This window comes from Anastrepha obliqua, chromosome 5, assembly GCF_027943255.1.
Source record: "Anastrepha obliqua isolate idAnaObli1 chromosome 5, idAnaObli1_1.0, whole genome shotgun sequence".
Classification (NCBI taxonomy): domain Eukaryota; kingdom Metazoa; phylum Arthropoda; class Insecta; order Diptera; family Tephritidae; genus Anastrepha; species Anastrepha obliqua.
The window spans coordinates 109634397-109657558 of NC_072896.1; the positions used below are offsets into that span (position 1 = coordinate 109634397).

The window sequence follows — 23162 nt, forward strand, 5'->3', positions numbered from 1 at the left end:
TCAATAAAAATGGAGTGTATATCCTAATCTCTGCCTCCTAGAAGTGCTTACGGAAGTAGCGCTGGCACACCCTGTTCAATGCAGCGGGCTATGAACGACTTTCTATTCTGCGAGAAGGGTAAATAATCTCTGTAAACATGTTGCTGAACCCAAAGGCGAGGTTAGCGTTAGCTCAGAGTACGAAAACAGTAGTTGGAGGCGAATGTGGGCTAACTTGCTTTATCCTTTTCTGAGCTTCTTTAACATATTTGAAGTCGAGGTTAGGATAGGTACTATGGGCTACACCAAGGTCTTATGAAGTGACGACGAGTGAGCCGCTTGTGGATCAACGGTGGCGTTTTCAACCGCAGAAGAGGATTACTGCTAAAACAAGACTATCTAGAGTCTATAAGGAAGGCAAGCTCCGTCCTGGCCTTCTATTTGGCTCAAAATGTGTGCGCCTACGAAACATGGATGCTCCATGTCCCACGAGGGATTGAAGACTGGAAGAAAAAGAGACTAATAAAAATTACGCTGGGCATGCACGGGTTAAGTGCTACACCTCAAACAATTGCGATCAATTTGCAAGCGTTGACAGTTCTAAATTGGCGAGCGTGGAGAACAGATGTTTGATCACATGAACGAGACAATTGCTGATATTCTAAGTGCGGCAGAATGTGAAAAAATCGCCAGGAATTCGTTAAAACTGCAAAAAGATGAAAGCATTAAAATTGTCAGCTATGCACTCGAAAAGGGTTCGAATGAGCTAGTGGGCTTTATGGGTGAATATTACAAGCTACGCATACGGGTGCAAGATGAGGTAAGACGATCGCGGGGTAAATAACAAAACAAACAAGCTAAATAATAAAATAAAACAACAAAACACAAATGCAATTTGGGCGTTTATATGATTTGGAATTCAATAAAACTTCTCTCACGCATAGCCTATCAGTGATGAAATTAAAGAATTCTGCTACTTTGTGAAATCGGTGCCCCTCTCCAATGAGCTGCATCGGGACGAGTGTGAACGTAAATGTTTCTTCCGCAAAGAAGGCTGTGCATACACGCAAATATTACCGAATATACAGAAATTTGGTAAGCATTAGAAATATCAAAAATTTATAAAATTACCAAATTTTATGCAAAAATCACCGATAGCAACAACGAAGTTATATCCCGTGTGTTATTATGCGCGAAAAGATTTACTGGTGCTTGAAGATCTTGCCGCTCCCGATTTGGGCTATCGCCATTTGGAAAATGAGGAGGCATATACAGTTAAGCATTGCAAGCTGTTTCTTACACATTTAGCACAGTTACATGCAGGCAGTATTGCTTGGGAGGAGAGAGAAGGTGTTAACATTGGGAGGCAATTCGAGGACTGCTTATTCGAGCTGGTATTGACTACGGAAAATGAATGGTACATAACAGGCGCTAAGGTGAGTTTTGGAAATTAGTCCATTTAAATCTACAACTGTGTTCGAAATAATAGTAGCGCGACGAGTAACCAAGTTTTAACATTTTTCTTGTGTTTTCATTTAATGTTTTCTCTGTTTTAAAAGCTCACTCTACATTTTTACACAACAAAGCCATATAGCGCAAGCTCCAAAATTTGTACAAAGTTCACAAGGAATTAAGAAATTTACAAAAAAATATCATAAAAATTTTCAACTTTTTAAACAGAACATTAAGAAAACTTCAAAGTATGCACTTTTACAGCCCAATCCATTTTAGTCCCATAAAGTGAAAATATAAAGTTGCTCAAAAAACGCGTTATTTTTTTTACAATTTTGTTTATGCGTTGTTGACAATTTTTCCCCCACCTTTTACATATGTATACGGAAGAAAATGCTCAACAACTAAGCGAAAAAATTCAGAAAATTCAACGAGAGTTTTAAGCCATTCTGCCATCTGATAAATAAAATAAATAAAAACGGTTATAAAAGTTCGTATCCAAATTTTTTCGTATTAATTTTTTTAAATTTCTCAAATTTTTATAGATGTAATGTTTACAAATTCGATTATTATGGTATTTCTTATAGAATGAACTATATATTTTATAAAAAAAATGAATGAAAAATAAGTAAGTAAATATTTTAGTCAAAACTTATCACTATGTGGTGTCTTTCTAATAATTTCGCAGAAGGAGTTTGATATAATATTATTAGAAAAAAAAAAAAATTAAAAATTTCATCTAAAATTTAAGGTTTTTCGAATGCGTTGGTGCGTGACTACCATTCGGAATTCAGAGGGAACGTAGATTCGAATCTTGATGAAACACCAAAACGAAGAAAAAGTTGTTCTAATAGCGGTGGCCCCTGGCAGGCAATGACAAACCTCCGAGTGTATTTCTGCCATGAAAAAGCTCCTTATAAGAAAATATCTGCTGTTCGGAGTCGGCTTGAAACTGTAGGTCCCTCCATTTGAGGAACAACATCAAGACGCACACCACAAATAGGAGAAGGCCCTCGGCCAAGCACCCAAAAAGCGTATACGCGCCAATTGTATATATAATATGCATATTAATATTCCATAAAATTGGAACTTTCATAATTTTTCTTTTTTAATTTGTCAAAAAAAAAAAAAATAATATAATTCAGGTAATATTTAGTTGACCGGACCTGTTTTTTTAATTGTTTTTCAAAAAACAAAAACATTTCATATAATATTTAGTTGACTTCACAAAATATTTAAATTTTTCCAAAAACAAAAAACTTTTTTTTCATTTAATATTCAGCTGATTTGAAAAGTATTTTAAATTTGTCCTAAAAACAATGCATTTAACAATTAGTTGACTTGACCAAATTTGTATAAATTTTGAAGTGCATATTAGTACTCCAAAAAATTCTACCTTTTATTTAAAAAAAAATTGAATTTGTCCAAAAAAGAATATGTATAAACATTTTTTTCATCTAATATTTAGTTGATTTGACTTTTTTTTAAATTTGCCAAAAAACATTAATTTCTCCAAAAAAAAAACATTTAATTTCTCCAAAAACAAAAACCATTAAATTTTCCAAAAAAACAAAAATAATTTTTTTTTTGTTTCATATTTGTGTAATTTGGCTGGCTTTGAAAAAATTATGCTTTTCATTAAAAAAAGTTAAATTTGTCCAAAAAAATAAAATTGTTTTGTTTATTTTTCAAAACAACTAGTTTTTTAAATTTGTTAAAAAAATAAAAAAGAAAACAAAAATTTTCATTTCATATTTAGTTGACTTGACCAAGCTTTTATGAATTTTAAGTGGCTAATATGCTAATAATATCGTCCTCAAAATTTTACTTTTCATTTGAAAAGCAAGAAAATTATGGAAACTTCAGTATTTTTTTAAGTACAGCGACATATCTTAGTGGTGGCGCTCACTGCAGTTACTCTCACTCACTGGGGCAACTCATACAGAAGTTTGTGCACGTTCGTTCATGTTGACAATAAAATTAGCAAGTTGAAACTACTTATCTGACTAATCTTCAGTTGTTAAGTAATGAAATAAGTGCGCACGTGCTTAAACGTGCTCTTGTTTCGACGTTCATATACACCAATTTTCAGCTCGCTAGAGCATGTGAAAGTAGTAAGGATTTAGCGATAATCAAGCGACTTGTTTATAAACTCTTAGCTCCCAAGATAAGCATAGCGGAAGTACACATAAGTAGGAATATTTTTTTTTATTATTTTTAGCTACTATAGGCGCAATGCTTCGAAAACTAATGGCATTTTATATCAGTTTACGCGAGCGACATGCGGTGATGAGCAGGTCGCTTGTCATTTGGCCATCCTATGACTGCAGGAAAACATTTTGTATTTCATCTTGGATCCAAGGGAATTTTTTTGGTTTATTCAATAATCGCTAGGTGTTGATGACTTGAATAACTTGACTCGATAAAAAGTAAGACAAAGAAGGTTGTAAAAATATTTTTTTATTTCTGAAAATAGTGTTAATTCTGTAGCAAATACCATGATAATGCATGTTTCAAACTTAGTACAAGATTTGTAAAAATTTGAGAAATTAAAAAAAACCAATTAAACATTTTTAATTAGAGTTTCCGAAAAAAAATTTGGATACGAAATTTTATATGGATTACAAGTTTAGAGTGTCTTAAAATTCTCGTTGATTTTTGACTATTTTTTTTTTCGCTTAGGTGTTGTGCATTTTCTTTCATATAAAAGGCGGAAGAAGAAATTTTTGCGAAACTATTGAAGAAAAAAAAGAAAAAGAAAAAAACATTTTTTAAATACCTCAATTTTTTTCAAAACATTCGAATAAAAAAAAAAATTTAGTAAATTTTTTCCAAAAAGTTTGAATATAAAAACAATTTACAAACGTTTTGCAAAAAAAAAAAAAATTTTTAAGCAATAATTTTTAATACAAAAAAATTATTATATACATGTTTTCCTAAGCATTTAAAACTTAAAGTGTATAAAAACTTAAAAAAATTAAAATTTTTTGAATTTTCCTATTTTTTAAGTACATTTTTTTCAAAAATTTTGAATAAAAAAAATTTTATTTCCAAAGAGCTTGAAGAAAAAAATGTTCCAAATTTTCAAGTAAATTTTCTCCAAAAATATTTAAGAAAAAATTTTTTTTGAAGAAAAAACTATTTTTTTAAATACCTAAATTTTTTTTTCTAAACATTGGAATACAAAAATTTTTTAAGTAAATTTTTCCAAAACTTTTGAATACAAATAAAAATATACAAATGTTTTGAAAAAACAATTTTAAGTAAATTCTTGAATACAAAAAAATTATTAAAAAAAAATAAATAAATAATTGGCGCGTACACTTCTGTTAGGTGTTTGGCCGAGCTCCTCCTCCTATTTGTGGTGTGCGTCTTGATGTTGTTCCACAAACGGAGGGACCTACAGTTTCAAGCCGATTCCGAACGGCAGATATTTTTATGAGGAGCTTTTTCATGGCAGAAATATACTCGGAGGTTTTCCATTGCCTGCCGAGGGGCGACCGCTATTAGAAAAATGTTTTTATTAATTTTGCTTTCACCGAGATTCGAACTAACGACCTCTCTGTGAATTCCGAATGGTAATCACGCACCAACCCAATTGGCTACGGCGGCCGCCGTGTTTTCCTAAACATTAAAAAAAGTGTATGAAAACTTTAAAAAGTTAAACATTTTTTGAATTTTCCAATTTTTTAAGTAAATTTTTTCCAAAAATTTTGAATAGAAAAATATTTATGTAAATTCTTTAAAGTGCATTTTTTATCAAAAGTAAAAGGAATACTTTATGAAAAGTTTATGAAAATTTTTTCCAGAGCATAAATAGCAGAAATAGCATTTATATATTGTACATATTATATTTACTGATATTTCTCTTCAAAAAACTCTATTAAAAAATTTTCAATAAATTATTCTAAAAATTAAGCAAAAATCAACTTATCTGACCATTTAGAGCTTCTCTTCTGCTCTTAATTTTAGGTGACGATTTTTCAAAAATTATTGCACATGCTAATCACTAAAATGTTTGAAAAAAAGAAACATTTTTCCAAAAACTGCGAAGAAAAAAATTTGACATCCAAAAATTTTCCAAAAAATTATGCATGCAAAAATTTTGTATTTTTTTTGCAAAAAATTTTACATCCAAAAATTATGAATACAAAAATTTTTTTCTAAAAATTTTGAAATAAAATAAAATCTTATATACATTTTTAACAATTTTTTTTACGTAAGTTTTTTGCCAAACCAATAAATTGTTTGTTCGAAGCTTTCAACAAATTTCTTCCTAAGCAATTACCAAAAAATGTATTATGTAAAAAAATAGAAAATTCTTCCCTTCAAAAAATTCTATACCAATATCTTCAAAATTAAGTAAATCTCAGAAGGGAAAAAATTGAATTATCCGAGCATTTGGAGCTTCTCTTATACTCTTTATTTTAGGTGAATTTTGATCGGTATATTGCATTTTCTATCACTAGCATTTAATTCGTATAATAACACTGCAAACGTCGCTTTTTCAGGGCATCATCTTTCTTGCGAAGAACTATCACAAATTCCAAACTTCTGAAATTCAAAACTTAATCGACGAGAAACTCTACACTCTACTCATGGATGTCCTGAAGTACACTGAACCCTCCACAAACATACGCAATGTATTCTTGCACCGCGACTCCTGGGAACGAAACATCTTTTTCAAATTCGATGCAAACAACGAACCCACCTCCTGCTGCATTGTCGACTTTCAATTGAGTCGCTACGCGCCGCCTGCGCTGGACATACTCTTCTTCTTGTATGGCCAAACAACAGCAGAAGAGCGAAAACTGTACATGCAAGAGTATCTCGAACATTATTTCGCCGAGTTGCAGGAACGATTCCGCGAGTTAAAGCTACCACCCGACACCATTACAAAAGTAGATTTTCTGGAAGATTGCCGACGCGCCCACCTGCCAGCTTTAATCATTACAGCCATCATCAAGCCACTGACAATGATGCCTGAAGGTTTGTCGAACAAGTGGCGCTCCGAGGAGCAGGAGAAGTTCGACTACTACATGAATACGCAACGTGATGAATTGTTCACACGCGTTATGGCTATCGATTCCACGTATGAGGCGAAAATTATGTGGCCTATTGAAGAGCTCATAGATCATTTACTAAAGAATCCAGATTTGTTGGATTAATAAAAAATAATTAACTGTATATTTTAATAATAAAACATTTGGTTTTTTAATAGAACTCAAACACATTTAAATTACACTGACTACAACAACAAATGCAACATTTCTTCTATACACTCAAAAATATAGGCTTTGAATTTCTTATCCATTTGCAGCAGTTCCAGCACTTCGTTCACGCGATCTACATTTGTGTAGCGATGAAATGCATCCGGATGATTCAGTTTCAAATTCTTTAAATAATCTCCCGGCACACGCAATATAGTCGCTGAGATGCAGTTGTAAAGCGCGCCAAAGAGTTCCAGCGATTTAAGTGACTGCTTAAATTGGTGACGGCTAAGCAGTTGCTCTGCCTCCAAGCCTTGTCGTTTTAGTTCATCGGCGAAGTAACTATAGTATCTGTCATAGTACCACTCTTTCAATCCCGCTTTCCGCTGCTGGGGTGTTACATTCAGATAGACTGCCATAAGCACATCGATCGCAGGCGGACTATAACGCGCCAGTTGGAAGTCTACAAGCACCACCGGTTCTTTATCAGGTTGGGATTTGTGGAAAAATAGGTTGCCACCCCACAGATCGCGATGGCAAAAGACGTTACGATAGTTTTTGGATGGATTTACCATTTCATAGACGCTATCCAGACGGCTCGGCAATTCTTCGGCGATGAATTTTTGCAGTACTTCGCATTGGTAGGCGGGATGAACGCGCGCTACCGCTAGAACGGCCTGTAAAACAAAGAGAAGGAGGGTGAGAGAGAAGGAAATTGAAAATAAAGGATGTAATAGAAAATAAAAGCAATTAATTTAATATTATATATAGGTTGGCGCAAATTTAATCGTCCTAAGGCAAAATTTATAATTTATGCGAATTTAACGCTGTCTAGCAGCTGCAGCGTAAAAACAGGCAAACAATGGAGCGCGTGAAAGGTCAACATACAAATTTTCTTCACTCAAAATTATAATTTTTTAGTTAAAAAGTTACTCAAAAGCAAAATTTAATGATTAATTTTGTGCCACATTTTAGTATACAGAAAAATTCGTGACTGCGGATCGGTAGCTCATTCATGAGTTCATGGAGAGCCTAATGGACAGTGCAGCTCATCAAGAGAGAGCCTTCACTGAAATATTAGTGAAAGAGGAGTTGCAAAGGATGTGTTTACGTTGTGAGGGTATTTGAATAGTTGACTTAATTTTGGCTGCATTCCTCCTTGACGAGAAAAACAGCTCCTTTGTGATATCGCTTTAACGCTCGTTTTACGCCTTCCTGTTCTTTCTTGATTTTTTAATTGTATAAACCTTACAAATTCAAAGGCATCCACCGAGTTCAGGTTCATCAAACTACCAAAGATTTATTAGACTTTTTAAGTCGAAGCTACTGATCAGACCTTGCAAAATTTGGCTGTATAAATCTCTAGTCCAACCAGTTCTTTGCTGCGTATAGGTTGGATTATAAGTGAAAAAGACAAAAATAAATTTCAAGTATTCGAGAGAAAAGTTTTGAGGCTAATCTTCGGTATAGCCAAGTACAACGGCGACTGGCGTTTAAGAGGGAACCATTAACTGGACCAATTTATAAGACGGGAAAATGTTGTGCGGTTCATCTAAGCTCAAAGACTACGATGGCTAGGCCATATCACGAAAATGAACCACACGAGAGTTCAACGAAAAATAATTGACGCTAAAATAATGGAAGGATTGTCGAACTAGAAACCGACATAGGGATACTCAAGGTGAACAACCGGAAGGAACCAACCAAGAATCGGGGCAAATGTTGACATTTTGTGCAGCAGACCAAAGCTCAGACAGAGCTGTAGCGCCAAATGATGATGATGGATATTTAAAAGCGAACCTTCTTACCCTTACTTTCTTAGTGGCAGCAACGATCATTTCGACGCTTTCAATTTATTCGTTGGCACTATGAAGCTCATTTGCCAGCAAAGCTATTCTTTTAGCAGACTTTCTCTTACCTATTTTAGGCTAGATTTGCGGTGCTGTGCTACAAGTGGGTCTTGCCTAAAAACTTCTGTCTGCCTGCGCGCGAAAATTTATTCTGAGCCGGAACTTACCAGAAGCTGCTGGCGTGTACGCTTAATGAGAGGTGTGCAAAGGGTAGGAATAAGTGGTCGTTTGAGAATTCGAGTCATAGAAATTATCTGGCATTTATCTAATAAAGGAAATTGTCTATATGGACAGAGCAGTCTTTCGAGCAATTCATTCTGCAGCCCTTCATTCAAAAGATTTGTGGAACTCTAAGACTTTGAAACATTCGAATGACAATGACTGAGCGATCGCTGCTAATGGTGGAAGGTGCTGGAAGAATTAAAAGTGCGATACCGGCTCGCGGCCACCGTAGCCCAATAGTCTGATGAGAGACTAACGTTCGGAAGTGCACAGGCTCGAATCTCCGTACATGAAATACCAAAACGATAGAAAGTTTTTCCTAATAGCGGTCCACCGTCGATGGACAATGACAAATCTTCGGGTATATTTCTACCATGAAAAAGCTCCTCACAAAAAATATCTGTCGCTCGGAGTGGGCTTTAGTTCCGTCCATTTGAGGAATAACATCACACCACAATTAAGAGGAGGAACTCGACCAAGCACCCAAAGAGGTGTAAGTGCCCTTTAAATATATACATATATCCGACTTCCACTTGTTTTACTGTGTATTCCGCTCATTTCGGTTCTTTGATGGAATGTCTCATTCTTTACTTATTCCAGTAGATATCACTTTTGATATTATTAGCAGCTTTGGAACCTGTAAACAGTGCTTACTGCCAGTTAAAAGGAAGTATGGAAGCTTATCAGGAGCTTGGTTGGTCATTATAAAATCACAATCCGCATAGTGGCCGCCATAGATGAATGGATTGGTGTGTGACTACCATTCGAAATTCAGAGACTACGTAGGTTCGAATCTCCGAGAAACAGCAAAATGAAGAAAAAGTTTTTTGTAATACCGGTCGCTCCGCGGCAGGCAATGGCATGTCTCCGAAGGTATTCCTGCCATGAAAAGGCTCCTCATAAAAAATATCTGCCTTTCGGAGTCGGCTGTTTTTTTTTTGTTTTTGAAATCCATATATGAGCACCAGGGTTACGAAAATTACAATACCATCATTTTTATCTCCCATTCTTGCTGAGCTCTATGAAAGAATAAGAAAGGGCAACGCATGGGTTTGCCACCAAGACAAAAAGGCGATTCATTTCACATTGCCAATCAAGTGGTTTCTAGCAAAGCACAGTATCCCAAAGTTACATTATCTACCTTATTTGCCAGACTTTAAGCCATGCCACTTCTTTCTGTTTTCTAAGGTTAAAACTACAATAAAAAGGAGTAAGATTTGACTCCGTGAAAGCTGAGAACAGGTTATGGAATTCTTCTACTTGGATGCCATAATTACATCATCAAAAGTATTAACAGAAAACACCCACATAAATAAAGCAACACGAAACCCTGGATGCTGACGCAATGAAAGCATCTAAGCTTAGAAGGCAAAGTCCGAAATTATAAAACATGTGTTCGACCAGTACTCATCTATGCCGTTGAAAACCGAGTAAATACAATTGCAACACAACAAGCAATGAAGAAGGTTGAGGTGGCAGCATTGCTATCGATCATAGGACATACTCAGAGAAAGCAAAGATCTTATGAGAAATGGAGATACTATTAGAGGCAAACGCAAGGCATTGTTAGGCGGAGCCGAAGACGAAGATGAGAATTAAAAACCACTTGCCACGCATGCCCGACAATAGACAATGGCTAAATCAGTAATGACGGGAAAGCCGATGATTACGAGACCACCCGGATGCCCTTCCAAACACTGGAACGAGTGTTGAACAACCAGCTCTAATTTTCTTTTTTACTCTCTCTTGTACGCTGCACAACTGTGTCATTTACCAACCGATCGACTTCAACATATATGTTTTCGATACGTCAATTTAGTACAATCTCAACCATGCCGTCCATCAACGACCAAGACGTTCCAATGAACTTATTGAAGAAGTGAGGGAGAGCGTTGCTCGGGAGCCAACCGTGTTGTATCGTCGTCGCGCTCAGCATTTTCGCGTCAGTGGAACCACAATGCGGCGCATTTTAAAGGATGATTTAAATTTGTTTCCGCACAAAATTGGCATAAAGAATATAGCCGACAGACCATTCACGTCGCTTGGAATACGGCCAAACAGTCGCTCAAATGGTTGACACTGAACCCAATTTTTGGAAGCAAATTTTAATGACTAAGGAGGCACATTTTAACCTCTCTGGCAGGGGGTCGTCTAGTGTCAAAAAGAGACGACATCTACTGGCCCCCAGATCACCTGACTTAATCCAACCCCCACGGACTTCTTTTTGTGGAATTATCTGAAAAATAAGGTGTAGGCCAACAAGCCGCAGACTATTAACCAGCTTAAGGCAAAAATTTGTGCCAAAATCGATGCTATAAGACCCGAAATGCTTGACAAGGTGATGACAAACGCAGAAAAAAGATCGCCGTAATAAATTGTAAATAACCAAACCAATAAATAAATTGTAAATAACTAAACCAAATAAAAATACCTCACGTATACAAATCAGTTGTTTTTTTTTTTCAAAGTTATTCAGTGTTTTCATACCGACATAATAGATGGCGCATCCTGTACTTTTACTATTTCTTGTACAAAAATTGTTGAAGAATGGGATTTAATTCTATTATAATTATAAAGAAGAATAAAAAGAGGAAGAAGAAAAATAAGAAGAAAGAAACTGAGAAGTAGAAAAGTTGAAAGCGGCACGCGCAGCAATACTACATACAAATCAGAGCATAAAAGTTTTATAAAAGCATGTTCGCTATCTAATAGTTGCGTCTCGTTTTTAGTCAGCCAATGAATTGAAATTAGTTCAGCACCCGATATAATTTGTTTCTTTTTCCATGCAATATTAATAAATATTTATTAGCGAAACTGGTTTTAATTACGATTTTACTTGTATTATAATGTTCTTAATTGAATTGCAAACAAAGTAAGCAAAGGCAAAACATTTTACTTACCTTTACACCAGCTGTATAGAAAACCACTTTCGGCGACACAGTCATCTCCCGCAACACATCCCGCAGCTGCTCGCCAATATTCACCTGATTCCTCTCTTCATACGTAATACTGCACGCGTGCATTGTGGCTAAACTTTTTAAGAGTACATCCATTTGTGATTGTGTTAGAAACTCCGCCGGGTCCTGCACTGGCTCATAACCCAAATCAACGATATTTTGCATGACAAACAGATCTCGACGGGTGAAATAGCATTGGGCGCACCAGATGGTCGTTGCTGAGATTCGTTCACAAATTAGAAGAGATAAGTCTATTAATGTGTCATAAAAATATAATGGCACTAAAAACAGTGTTGATTTATGATGTAAATGATAGGAGTGAAGATAAGAGTTTGTTGGAGATACAAAACATAAAACAAACAAGAAACTAATTGGGACTACAAAGTGGGGAAGTGGTGGTGGGTGCTACTAACTACAGTACCAGTTCCTATTCAAGAGTGAAATTAGTTGGGCAGATAATATAAGCATCGCTTTTGAAAGCTGTTGAATGTGTGTGGTGTAATTTATTTTTATTTATTTATCTAATTATGCCTTCTCGGCTCTCCCAACTACTCACTCAATTTCCTCAGCTCATTCAAGAGTCGCTCATAGATCGCTGCCTCTTTGGTGAACATGCCACAGTCTTCAATAAACGCTGTCATCTTGGGATTATGGTAGGGCAATGATTTGACAAACACGCGCGTTGTTTGAATATCATTTGACTGAAATATAAAAGAAAGTAATAAAATAATTTAATAGAAATTACTTTGTTTTTTGTGCTTGTAAACTGAAATTGAAAACTAAAAATGTAGATGTAACTAAGTGTAAATGTGGACTGCAAGTACTCGTATTGGTAGTTATTAAAGCCTGGCCGGCCATCAGAAACAGGACGTTTCGAGGTTTAGTTTGGATTGAATTTCTTCATGGATAAAATAGAAAAAATATTATAGATCTTTAATTATTTAAGAAAGCAATAAACGAGGGTTTTTTGCTCTACAATCGATGCCATTTTTATTGTAAGACAAATTGCTAAGAAGGCAATCGAATCTAGCGGTGTACCATAATTTGTGTTAACGTGAGCTAACGTGAGAATGCGAAACATTCCAGGATAGCTGGTTGTGCGTTGGGTTTGGGACCCGCCACTTAAAAATCCCCCCCAATGAAAAATTTAAAAAAGCCTCGGATGAGACCTCCCTATACTGATGACGACCCCTGCAAACGAACTAAGGACTATGATTTGAGGGCATGCACCTGGAAGAGCGATATTAACATCATCGGCCTTAACAACCGCGCTGTTAGTTCTGCTTTCTCCAAACTGGATAAAGAGGCAAAGCGAATGGGTCTGGTGGTGAACGAGGACAAAACGAAGTACCTCCTGTCTTCAAACAAACAGTCGGCGCACTCGCGTATCGGCACCCACGTCACTGTAGACAGTTATAATTTCGAGGTTGTAAAAGACTTCGTTTATTTAGGAACCAGCATTAACACCGAAAACAATGTCAGACTTGAAATCCAACGTAGAATCTCTCCTGCCAACAAGTGCTACTTTGGACTAAGTAGGCAACTGAGCAGTAAAGTCCTCTCTCGACGAACAAAACTAACACTCTACAAGACTCTCATCATGCCCGTCCCAACGTGTGGCGCAGAAGCTTAGACGATGACAACATCCGATGAAGCGACGCTTGGAGTGTTCGAGAGAAAGATTCTGCGTAAGATTTTTGGACCTTTGCCCTTTGGCAACGTCGAATATCGCAGACGATGGAACGATGAGCTGTATGAGCTTTACGACGACATAGACATAGCGCAGCGAATAAAGATCCAGCGGCTACGCTGGCTGGGTCATATCGTCCGAATGGATACAAACGCTCCGGCTCTAAAAGTATTTGATGCGGTACCAGCTAGTGGTAGCAGAGGAAGAGGGCGGCCTCCTCTGCGTTGGAAAGATCAGGTGGAGAAGGACGTGGCTTCACTTGGTGTGTCCAACTGGCGCCGGTTAGCACGAGAAAGAAACGACTGACGCGCTTTGTTAAGCTCGGCCAAAATCGCGTAAGCGGTTATAGCGCCAATTATGAAGAAGAAGAATCTTACCAAAGCATTCGACAGAGTTAAGCTATGTGACGTAATCAAGTTATTACGCAGCTAAAAATATAATAGCGCTAATACAGTAAGCCCTGGGTTACATACCTTGTGTTGGACTAAAAGATCGAAATTTTTTTATTTCACATTCTAAAAGTACATCATCTTAAGAATATAAATTCAAAAAATCATAAAGATCGGAGCACTAGAACGAAAGTTACAGACCGTGGAAGCGCGCGACCTTTCTTGGAACGAGGCTTAGCGCAAAACTTTAGACGCGATTATCACGAAGTCGTGTTTTTTGAAAATTACCGTCGCGGTGATCATTATTTATCAAAAACTATTTGACCGATTTGCATAAATTTTTTTTTTAATTATTCGAAGTTATAACCTCGTGAATCTGAACGGTTCACTTTTTATAAATATTTGCATAGTTCGCTAGAATTAATTTTTTTTTTTAATTTTTCAACTCCTCAAAAATCGTTTTTTTTTTTGGTGCAAAGCGATTTTCATATCGAAATTTTTTTGGGTAAATAAACCGTTAAGATTCACTAAAAAACATTTTCCTACAATAATCATTTAATTTTTTTGAATTCAGTTGAGCTGCTCATGCGCTACCGTGATCACCGGAAGTCTCTTCTAAAAAACGGCGTTTCGGAGGAGGGGCGATATCAACAATAAATAATAACATTTTTTTAAATAAAAACACCAAAATATATTCTTCAAGAGTTACGCTTCAGTATGATATATGCCCCATTTGAATAAAAGTTCTAAAACATATATTATTTAAAAAATATTATGATAATCGTCCATTTTTTCGGGCTAGCAAGGTACATATCGTCCCCTTAGTATTAAAACAGCCTATAAATTTTTTGATGTTTTGAGAAAATGAATTTCAAACTTTTTGTCGAAAGTAGCTCTCACTCAAATCTCGTTATGTCTGTAAATATTTATTATTTTTTGACTGACATTTCATCATGGAACGCTACACACTTGAGCAACGATTGCAAATCGTGCAAATTTTTTATGAAAATAATCGTTCTGTTGCTGCTACTTTAAGAGCATTACGGCCATTTTACGGTCCATTTAACAAGCCGTCCCGTTTTGGGGTTATGTGAAGTCATTGGTCTACAGTAACAAGCCGGCGACGATTTGTGAGCTCAGAGCCAATATTGAACGCGAAATTGCTGGAATTTCGGCCGATATATGCAAAAGAGTGGTCGAAAATTTGGTTCAACGATTGGACTTCGTAAAACGTGCACGCGGTGGTCATTCAAAAGAAATCGAATTTCATACTTAAATGTATATGTTCAAACTCGATAATAAAAAAAGAATTAGTTAAAAAAGTCAAACCGTTTGTGTTTTATTCAAAAAAGTTCAAAAGTTGAAGCGCACTTACTGAAAACCCCTATATAACCCTTTAAATTCGGACTTAAAATCAGATCCAACACCTATTACAGTGGGTATTCGACTGTTTAGTGTCATGATGGATACGGCTGAAAAAGCGGTTGACGAATTTAATATGGGAACCTCGACTGAAAAAATCGAATCAATGGCAATAGGCTTACAATAAACTGATTGCAGAGGTGCTTGAATGCAACTATGGAATGCTAGTTACCAGAAACAAAGACTTAAAAAAGAATCGAAGCGGCTGTCATATCAGCAGGTTTATAACGAGAGCTGATACAACAGCAATACAACAACAAACAACAACTGCTTAAACGCATACACTTAAAATATCGCTGGGCCCACTCTGTACGATAGAAGACGATCGAGGTCTCTGAAGTTTGTGAAATCGATGATATCAACAAATTTAGTAGAAAGAGAAGAAAATATTGGCGGAATCATGTCTCTCACATAATATTATAGCTAAAGTAGTTTTGAAAGCTAAACCAAATGTTATAAGGCCACAAAGACAACCCCCCAAAAGATGAAACGAATGATGGATATCGAGCTCTCAAGACAATTTGACCTAACAGAAAACACAAACACGAAATCCATTTTTACTAACATCATATCTTACACCGGATTTACACACGGAGACATCCGGAAGGGAGACACTGGAAATTCTCTTTTCATGTCTCATTCGCGGCCACACGGGCAAAATTGTTTTCGGCAACATTTTGACGTCTACTACTTCAGCATCTTCTGGTGGAAACATATTCTACAAACCGCTAACATGTAAAGCGGAAAACGTTCGTCAATAATTTCTTAAATATATGAATGAAAAATGCGAACTGGTTAAATAATAAATAATTTGTTGTTTTTTTATTTAAAAATATTTATAAATTGTTGTACTTGAATAAAAAAAAAAAAAATTAAAAATACTTCATATATGAATAATAAACTTAAAATTAACTTGAGTATCTAGAAATGCGCGGAAAATTAGAATTCAACATAAACATGCCCCATAACTATTTTAAATTATACCTACTTTACTAGCAAAAATAATAGCGCATTTTCTAAGCAGCGTTCCGATGTTTGTCATCGTTGTTATCTTCCTTTTGCTAGAAAACCAACACATAACTCAGAACTTTCTCCCACAAAAGAAGAAAACAAATGAAGCAACTGTCAAAAATTGCTTTAAGATTGGAAATACGAATAAGAAGAGCAAAGCGTGTCGCCAGTACGGGAGACAAATTCCCTTCTCTCTTCCGCGGCCGTCCTTCTCCTCCGAACAAAATGTTTCCCTTCCAAATGTTTCCGTGTGTAAATGGGCACTTATAGTTTAAATATTCATACATATTTAGAATTAATTAAATATTCACATACATTGTATTTTTTAGTTTTAGCTATTTTTTGAATATTTTTTTTTATAAAAGTTTAGCTCATTTTCGAACAAAAACCACATAAATCCAACTTTCAAACCAAAACAAAAATTAGAAACTTTTTAAATTTTTAACAAAAATCAGCGGCTTTCAATTAGAATTTTAATAAAAAGATTTGGTATACAGTTTTATAGCTTATTAGATTTTAATGTATAAAAAGTAAGTTTGAATTACATACAAAACCCCTTTGTCTTTCAAAAAATTTTTGCTTTCCGCCGTTGAGCCTTTGCTTCTTATAACAAATGGGCGAAATTTTTTTCTGACAAGAACCAAATGTGCGGTAAGGTCGCGGAAAAAAATTAAAAAAAAATCGAGCAGATTTTTTTACAGCTTCAAATTTGTACTTTAATTAAAAATAAATTTAATAAGATATAAAACTGCATGCCAATAAACTTTTTTGGACATCAAAAGTGGCATACCAAAATCGTGAAATTGACATGAAAAGTTTGTGGAATTACTTTAATTTTTATATTCAATAGTTTTCGAAGTTTCACCGAAAAATTAACAAATTGCTGTTGCTTTCGAGTTCGAACTCAATAATAATTAACTTTCGTAATATACTTTCAGATTTGCCAGAGTTGTAACCTTTTTTCAATCTTTCTGTTGATTTATGGGTCCGCTAGTGGGTATATTCGGTGAATATTCCTATTGCAACACACTTTCTGCTGTCTTTTGCTAGTCTTGCAGTTTGCAAAACTAATATTACCCTTCAAATGGCCCCGCATTTAAAGTTTTATGCAACTTTCGAACCACAGACGGGATTTGGTATGAGCAACTTTTACATGGCTGAGTTGCACTCGAAGAATATCCATTTCCGTTGCCTTTGGCTATGAGAAAAGACGTTTTTTATCATTTGACTTTAATTTACTCATACATGACGTCGGCCTTTATATAAGGTGGCGCAAAATTAATCATCCAATTTCGTTTTTGAATAACTTTTTTACTGGATAAACAAAAAAAATAAAAAAAATTTGGGTGATGGAAATCTGTATTTGGACCATTATACGCTCCATTACTTTCTGTTTATATACTGCAGCTGTTTAGTTCACGTGCGTCAAATATGATTGACATGCGACGGCGTTTGCAAAAATTATAATTCTTCCGGTAGGATGATTCATTGTGTATTCACACTGTATTGCCCTTCCAGGCTACAGAGCAGTGTGTGCTTGGGTATCGTAGGTGCCATGAGTACAACATCTGGTGTTACCCTTAATGCCATTCTGAACTTGCAACCTCTAGATCTTCAAATTCGAAAGGAAGCAATGAATGCGGCGTAAAGGCTCAAGTTAAACGGAGTCTGGGGAAATGAAGTAAGCACTGGCCACTGTCAACCACTAGTTGTAGGAGCGGTGCACACTTTTCTCGATGCCGTTGGACAATCGGGTGCCTGTCGTTAGCTTCGGTAGGAAGTATGACGTTTTGATCCTAGATAGAGATCAATGGTTAAGTCCAGAGAACCTATTAACGGGATATCAACACACTTTCTACACCGACGGATCCAAAACCAGTGATGGAAGCGGATCTGGATGGTACTTAGACGAAGACACTAAGTACTCCTATGCCACAGGACAGATGGTCACGGTATTCCTTACGGAAGTCTATGCCATCTTGAATGTGGCGTACTGGCTAATTGAGAAAAAATGGCGGGGCAACAGTACTGGAATTTATAGTGACAGTCAAGCTACACTGAAAGCTAACCCACGCTGCTCTTCGAAGTTAGTCGGTAAGACAAAACTGACCAGTGTTGCAAAACACAACAAAGTTAGTCTTATTTGAGTGCCTAGACATTGTGGTATTGCAGGGAACGAGTTAGCTGATAAATTGGAAAATGAAGGCTCTGCAAGTATACCACTAGGCCGTGAACCCTGAACTTTCTAGGTGTCAATTCCGCATCGATTCAACTATGGATTGAGGACTTCATGAGGTCTACCCACAGAGGTCGTTGGTCTGAGTTGAACTCGTGCAGATTTGCCAAGTGCTTTGTGAAAGAACCAAACAGGAAAACAGCGACCTTTCTCCTAAAACTCAGCAGGAAGGACCTGAGAGTACTGGTGAGTGTAATCACAGGGCACAACGTATGTGGTCAGCATATGGCTACCGTGGGGGTCGTGGACAGCTCGATATGTCTATCCTGCCTTGAAAATGACGACACTGCATCGCATTTTCTCTGTAGCTGCCCTGCGTTTTCCAGAATCAGACTTAGGATATTGGGTTGCGATACACTGAGTATGGACAAAGTTCATACTCTTCCTCTTCCGGATCTCTTAAAGTTCATCAATGAATCCAAGAGATTTGTAGAAGAGTGACTTCAAACTAATTTATCCGTTTTTACCATCCACCTTTTATCTTTCCTATCTCTATTCCTTCTACTGATATCTATCCGGGTGTAGTACAATGATCTACTGACTGAGTGCTTGGACTTGCCCAGCCCGCCACAAATCTAATCTAATCTGCATTAAATAACTACCAGGAGTTATTGATAAATTTTGACGAATTATTTGTTTATATAAAATATGGTTCATTTCCCTCCAAAAACCATATAAATCCATGTGCCAAACTTTAATAAATTAAAAAAAATTCACGAACATATTTTTCTTTTTCCAAATTCCACAAAATTCTGTACCCATTTTAACATACGAGTAATCTATTAAAAACTCTCCGGTATGCAGTTTTATAGCGTATTGAATTTTGATATAATAAAGTGTAAGTTCTCAATGCATCAAACATCGCATTGGTTTTTCTGGCGGTACTTTGCATTTCCTCTAAATAAAGAAGACTCTACATTTTTTATAGTGAAGAAAACACCCAGAGATTTAGATTAAAAAGCGCACAATTTTTAAATTGTAAAATTTAACATTACAAAGCACCCTTTATCTTCAAATTTACGTCTAATCACACACTCACCTCACCAATTTTATACTTCAGTTGTAAGTGAAAATATTCACCCAAGTAACCGGTTGGACCGCACTCCGACACCACTTCGTACGAAACCAAGAGACCGGCCGATTCCGATTGCAACATATTGTTCAGTATTTCCGCCACTTCCGCGTGTGAGAAGAGCTCATTTTGTGTTTGAGCGCGTTGGAGTGCCGAAGTAGGGCTCATATTTGATTTTATTTCAGCTGAATTATTAATAAATTAAAAGTGATAACCAACTATAACTAAATTACAATCAACAATGCTTTGCTCTTCGTTGAATAATTTGTTGTAACAGAAAAACGAAGGCGCACTCACGATCGCATCTTCTCACTGCGGCACTCAAATAGCAACTAAATCACGGCAATTTGTAGTCTATTCGTTCCTTATACTAATCTCGTATGAGTTTTTGCATGTTTGTAAGCATGCATGTTGGTATATTGTTGTTGCAGCGATTCATAAACATACGAATTTATAGGAAATGAGCAGTAAGCGCTTTCAACAATTACTCGTATTAATTTTGTCTCATTTTTGTATTGCCAATATATGATAATAATTAAGAGAGTGCATCTGATAAAAGCGACTATCAGATAAGACAATTTGATAGAGTAGTTAAAACGAGGGTTGGCTAGCTGAAAAGTAATACTGATAGTGGCACAATATTTAACTAAATGAACTTCAGATTGTGATTTTTTTTTCTGCGAAAGAAAAGTTAATTCGCAGCTGGTATCTGTACGTATACCCTATGATCAGAAAGTACCGGGAAGGTGATGTTGACTGTTTTCTTCGATTGCCAAGGCGTAGTGCACCATGAGTACCTTCCATCGGGCCAGACAGTCAATAAGGAATATTATTTATTCGTTTTGAAGCGTTTGAGACATGCTGTGCGTCGCAAACGGCCGGAAATGTGGGCAAACGATTCTTGGATTTCGCATGTTGTTAACGCGCCATCGCACAGAGCCCAAATTGTGCTGGATTATTTGACCAAACACCAAGTAAATACCATCATGCAAGCACCGTATTCACCTGATATGGCCCCGTGCGACTTCTATTTGTTTCCCAAGTTGAAGTTAGCACTTCGTGGAAGGAGACAAAGAGAATGCAACGAAGGAGCTGAAGGCCATACGTACATCGTTGAAACTAAAATCTGAAAAATGTTTTTTTTTTTCAAAAAATTGCTCGATAAAATGAATGTATTGACAAAAACTGGCTAACTCTAATTCTTAAGTTTTGATCCAAGGCAGTATCAATAACTTTTCAATATACAGATTTGATGCTTTAGTGAATATTCGATATTTTTATTGTTTGTTGATATTATTCGACCTCAAAAATGATGTGGAAAATAGAAGTAAAATGGAGCATAATTCGAGTTAACTTTTACAAATCCAGCTTTGGACTTACTCTGGCCTAGGCGTATTTTTAGAAAATGTCAAATACGAAATCCGAGTTTTCTTTGGCTACGTGAAAATTGTCGCAGAGCATAATAGAAAATGAGGTCTAATGATTTAAGAAAAATGTGATCAGTCATAATCACGAAAACATTACAGATTGTGTTATCAAAAACATCAAAACAAATAAAAAACAACAAAAAAAAAGAAAAAAGAAATTGTTCGGTAATCAAGTATGATAGATTACCAGGTTTGGCCATCAGCTATGATGAAAAAAAAGATTGTGAGAGTAACTTCGGCTGCCACGTCATATGAAACTCAGCAGTAGAATTCTGCCCGTTCACAAGTATTCATACACTCGTCCAATCAGTCGTTGTTCAGGTCGATCAATGGAGAAGGCGATGTTGATTTTCTTCGCATATCACTAACACAATCTCAGTTTTTTTCATGAACGAACCGTTGCCATGACCCTTGTGATGGCAGCCTATCAGCTGATTCGTTCAAATTCGCTGAAAGCCGGTTAGCGGTCCGATCTTGGTCACGGCTCTAAAAATCTTTTCACCATGGCTCGGTAACATTACAATCCGGCATTAGGTAACTTGGTAAATTTTCTGCGTCTGAACGCACTAATTTCCCGTTCTTTCTCGGTAACGAGAAAATTACTGATTGTGGTAAGAATTTTTCCAAAATAAGCTAAATTTTATTTAAGTATATTATTTTAAAGATCTCGCTACTGTTTCACTCGATTGGAAGTAGATTAATGAATGCCAAAACAAACCGTTTGATGCATTACCAAATTGGTTTGCAACTTGATTAGGCTACCACATAAGCAACTCGGGATTAGTTTCTTCGGTGTTCGATAGGTTTGAGAATAGCAAAATGCATGAAAAGTTTTCCCACAGTAGGTAGTTCTGTGTTAATGGAACGACCAGGATTTTTATCTGGACAAAGACTGCCACTCCAGCAGCATTCCTCGTACATGTATGAAGAAAGTTTATGCTGCTAATTTATGCTGAAATTTGCACGAGATCACTCGAAATGCTCCAAATAAAAACTGCAGCTACACTGGGAATACTTCGATTGAATCAGTACTCCGAAATTTTTAATGAAACAAATAGATTTAATTAATTTTGATTTTAATTTTTTCACTACAAAGTAGTCTATATGGTAACCAACGATCCTCTCAATCTTCACAAAAATGTTCGCTTTTCGCAAAATCCTCCTTAAGGACTCAATCGTCTTAAAAAGCTATTCCCGTTATTACAGGGTCCGGCACTCGAAGTGTAATCAACTTCAAAAAGAAAATCAGTAATGGATTTCAAACGTAATCGTGTGATTGCGTTATATTTGGCTGGAAAATCACAACCAGCGATTGCTCGTGAGCTCGAACACCTTAAAGTAAATAAAGTTTTTGTTTCTTGCACCATTACTCGTTACAATGATACTGGTAGTATCGAGAAACGTCATAGAGGTGGTCATCAAAAAACTGCAACGTCATGTGAAATGGTTCAAAAAGTGAAGAAGCGACTTGAGCGAAATCTCCGACGAAGTGCCAATAAAAAGGCGAAAGAACTGAAAATATCTAACCGTAGCATACGCCGCATGCTGAAAAATGATCTCAAAGTCAAGCCTTACAAGATCCAAGAGGCGCATGATCTCACACCAAAGCAGAAACAAGTCAGACTTGAGAGAGCGAAGGAGTTGCTTCGCTTGGCCGAAAGCGGTCAATTTCCGAAAATTGTGTTTTCTAACGAGAACATTTTTCAAATTGAGCAATTCGTAAACTCCCAAAACGATAGGGTTATTTGAACGACCGTTCATACGCGAATTTGAGTCATCGTTTGGCCACCAGGAGGCAGCACCCGCCACGGGTAATGCTTTGTGCCGCTGTAACCGCAGATGGGCGCTCTCCAATCGTTTTCACCGAGCCTGGTGTCAAGGTAAATGCAGAATCTTATCGGGAAAGTATTCTGGAGGTTGCCTTGAAGCCATGGGCAGAAAAATATTTCAGTGGCAGACCATGAACATTTCAACAGCACTCGGCACCATCTCACAAAGATCGAGTCAACCAAGAATTCTAAAAAACAACATTCCCAATTTCATAACGTCACGTAGATTGAACTCGATTAAGGTCTTAATTGCTGAAATCTTCTAATTGCCTAAGTAAGGTCTGTCACATATGAAACAAGACAAATAAAAGTCAACTCGTTTGCGCCCATCTAAACATTTCAATTTTATTACTAGTAGTCATTAGAATGTGCAACATTTTCTTATCGTTATTAATCTTTGGATAGCTATTAAAACT

At 36.3% G+C, this 23162-nt stretch overlaps 2 protein-coding genes across 2 annotated transcripts; one reads left to right on the forward strand and one right to left on the reverse strand.

Moving 5' to 3' along the window:
• Window positions 1-451: 451 nt before the first annotated feature.
• Window positions 452-6686, forward strand: LOC129248455 (uncharacterized). The gene is made up of 4 exons (XM_054888009.1): window positions 452-799; window positions 924-1074; window positions 1138-1415; window positions 5943-6686. Exons 1-4 carry the CDS (start codon window positions 605-607, stop codon window positions 6597-6599), a joined length of 1281 nt encoding a protein of 426 aa, XP_054743984.1. The 5' UTR covers window positions 452-604; the 3' UTR covers window positions 6600-6686.
• LOC129248456 (uncharacterized) lies at window positions 6621-19798 on the reverse strand. The gene is made up of 4 exons (XM_054888010.1): window positions 19458-19798; window positions 12227-12371; window positions 11614-11888; window positions 6621-7318 (listed from the first exon to the last, which is right to left on the reverse strand). Exons 1-4 carry the CDS (start codon window positions 19656-19658, stop codon window positions 6680-6682), a joined length of 1260 nt encoding a protein of 419 aa, XP_054743985.1. The 5' UTR covers window positions 19659-19798; the 3' UTR covers window positions 6621-6679.
• Window positions 19799-23162: the final 3364 nt, after the last annotated feature.

What these genes read in the sequence shown, in the direction of transcription:
- LOC129248455 (XM_054888009.1), top strand. Translation starts at nt 605, where the DNA reads ATGTTTGATCACATGAACGAGACAATTGCTGATATTCTAAGTGCGGCA. An exon ending in ACCGAATATACAGAAATTTG is followed by an intron (nt 1,075 to 1,137) that starts GTAAGCATTAGA and finishes AATCACCGATAG; the next exon opens with CAACAACGAAGTTATATCCC. An exon ending in GGTACATAACAGGCGCTAAG is followed by an intron (nt 1,416 to 5,942) that starts GTGAGTTTTGGA and finishes TCGCTTTTTCAG; the next exon opens with GGCATCATCTTTCTTGCGAA.
- LOC129248456 (XM_054888010.1), bottom strand. Translation starts at nt 19,658, where the DNA reads ATGAGCCCTACTTCGGCACTCCAACGCGCTCAAACACAAAATGAGCTC. An exon ending in TGAAGTATAAAATTGGTGAG is followed by an intron (nt 12,372 to 19,457) that starts GTGAGTGTGTGA and finishes TTTATATTTCAG; the next exon opens with TCAAATGATATTCAAACAAC. An exon ending in GAATGAGCTGAGGAAATTGA is followed by an intron (nt 11,889 to 12,226) that starts GTGAGTAGTTGG and finishes AACGAATCTCAG; the next exon opens with CAACGACCATCTGGTGCGCC.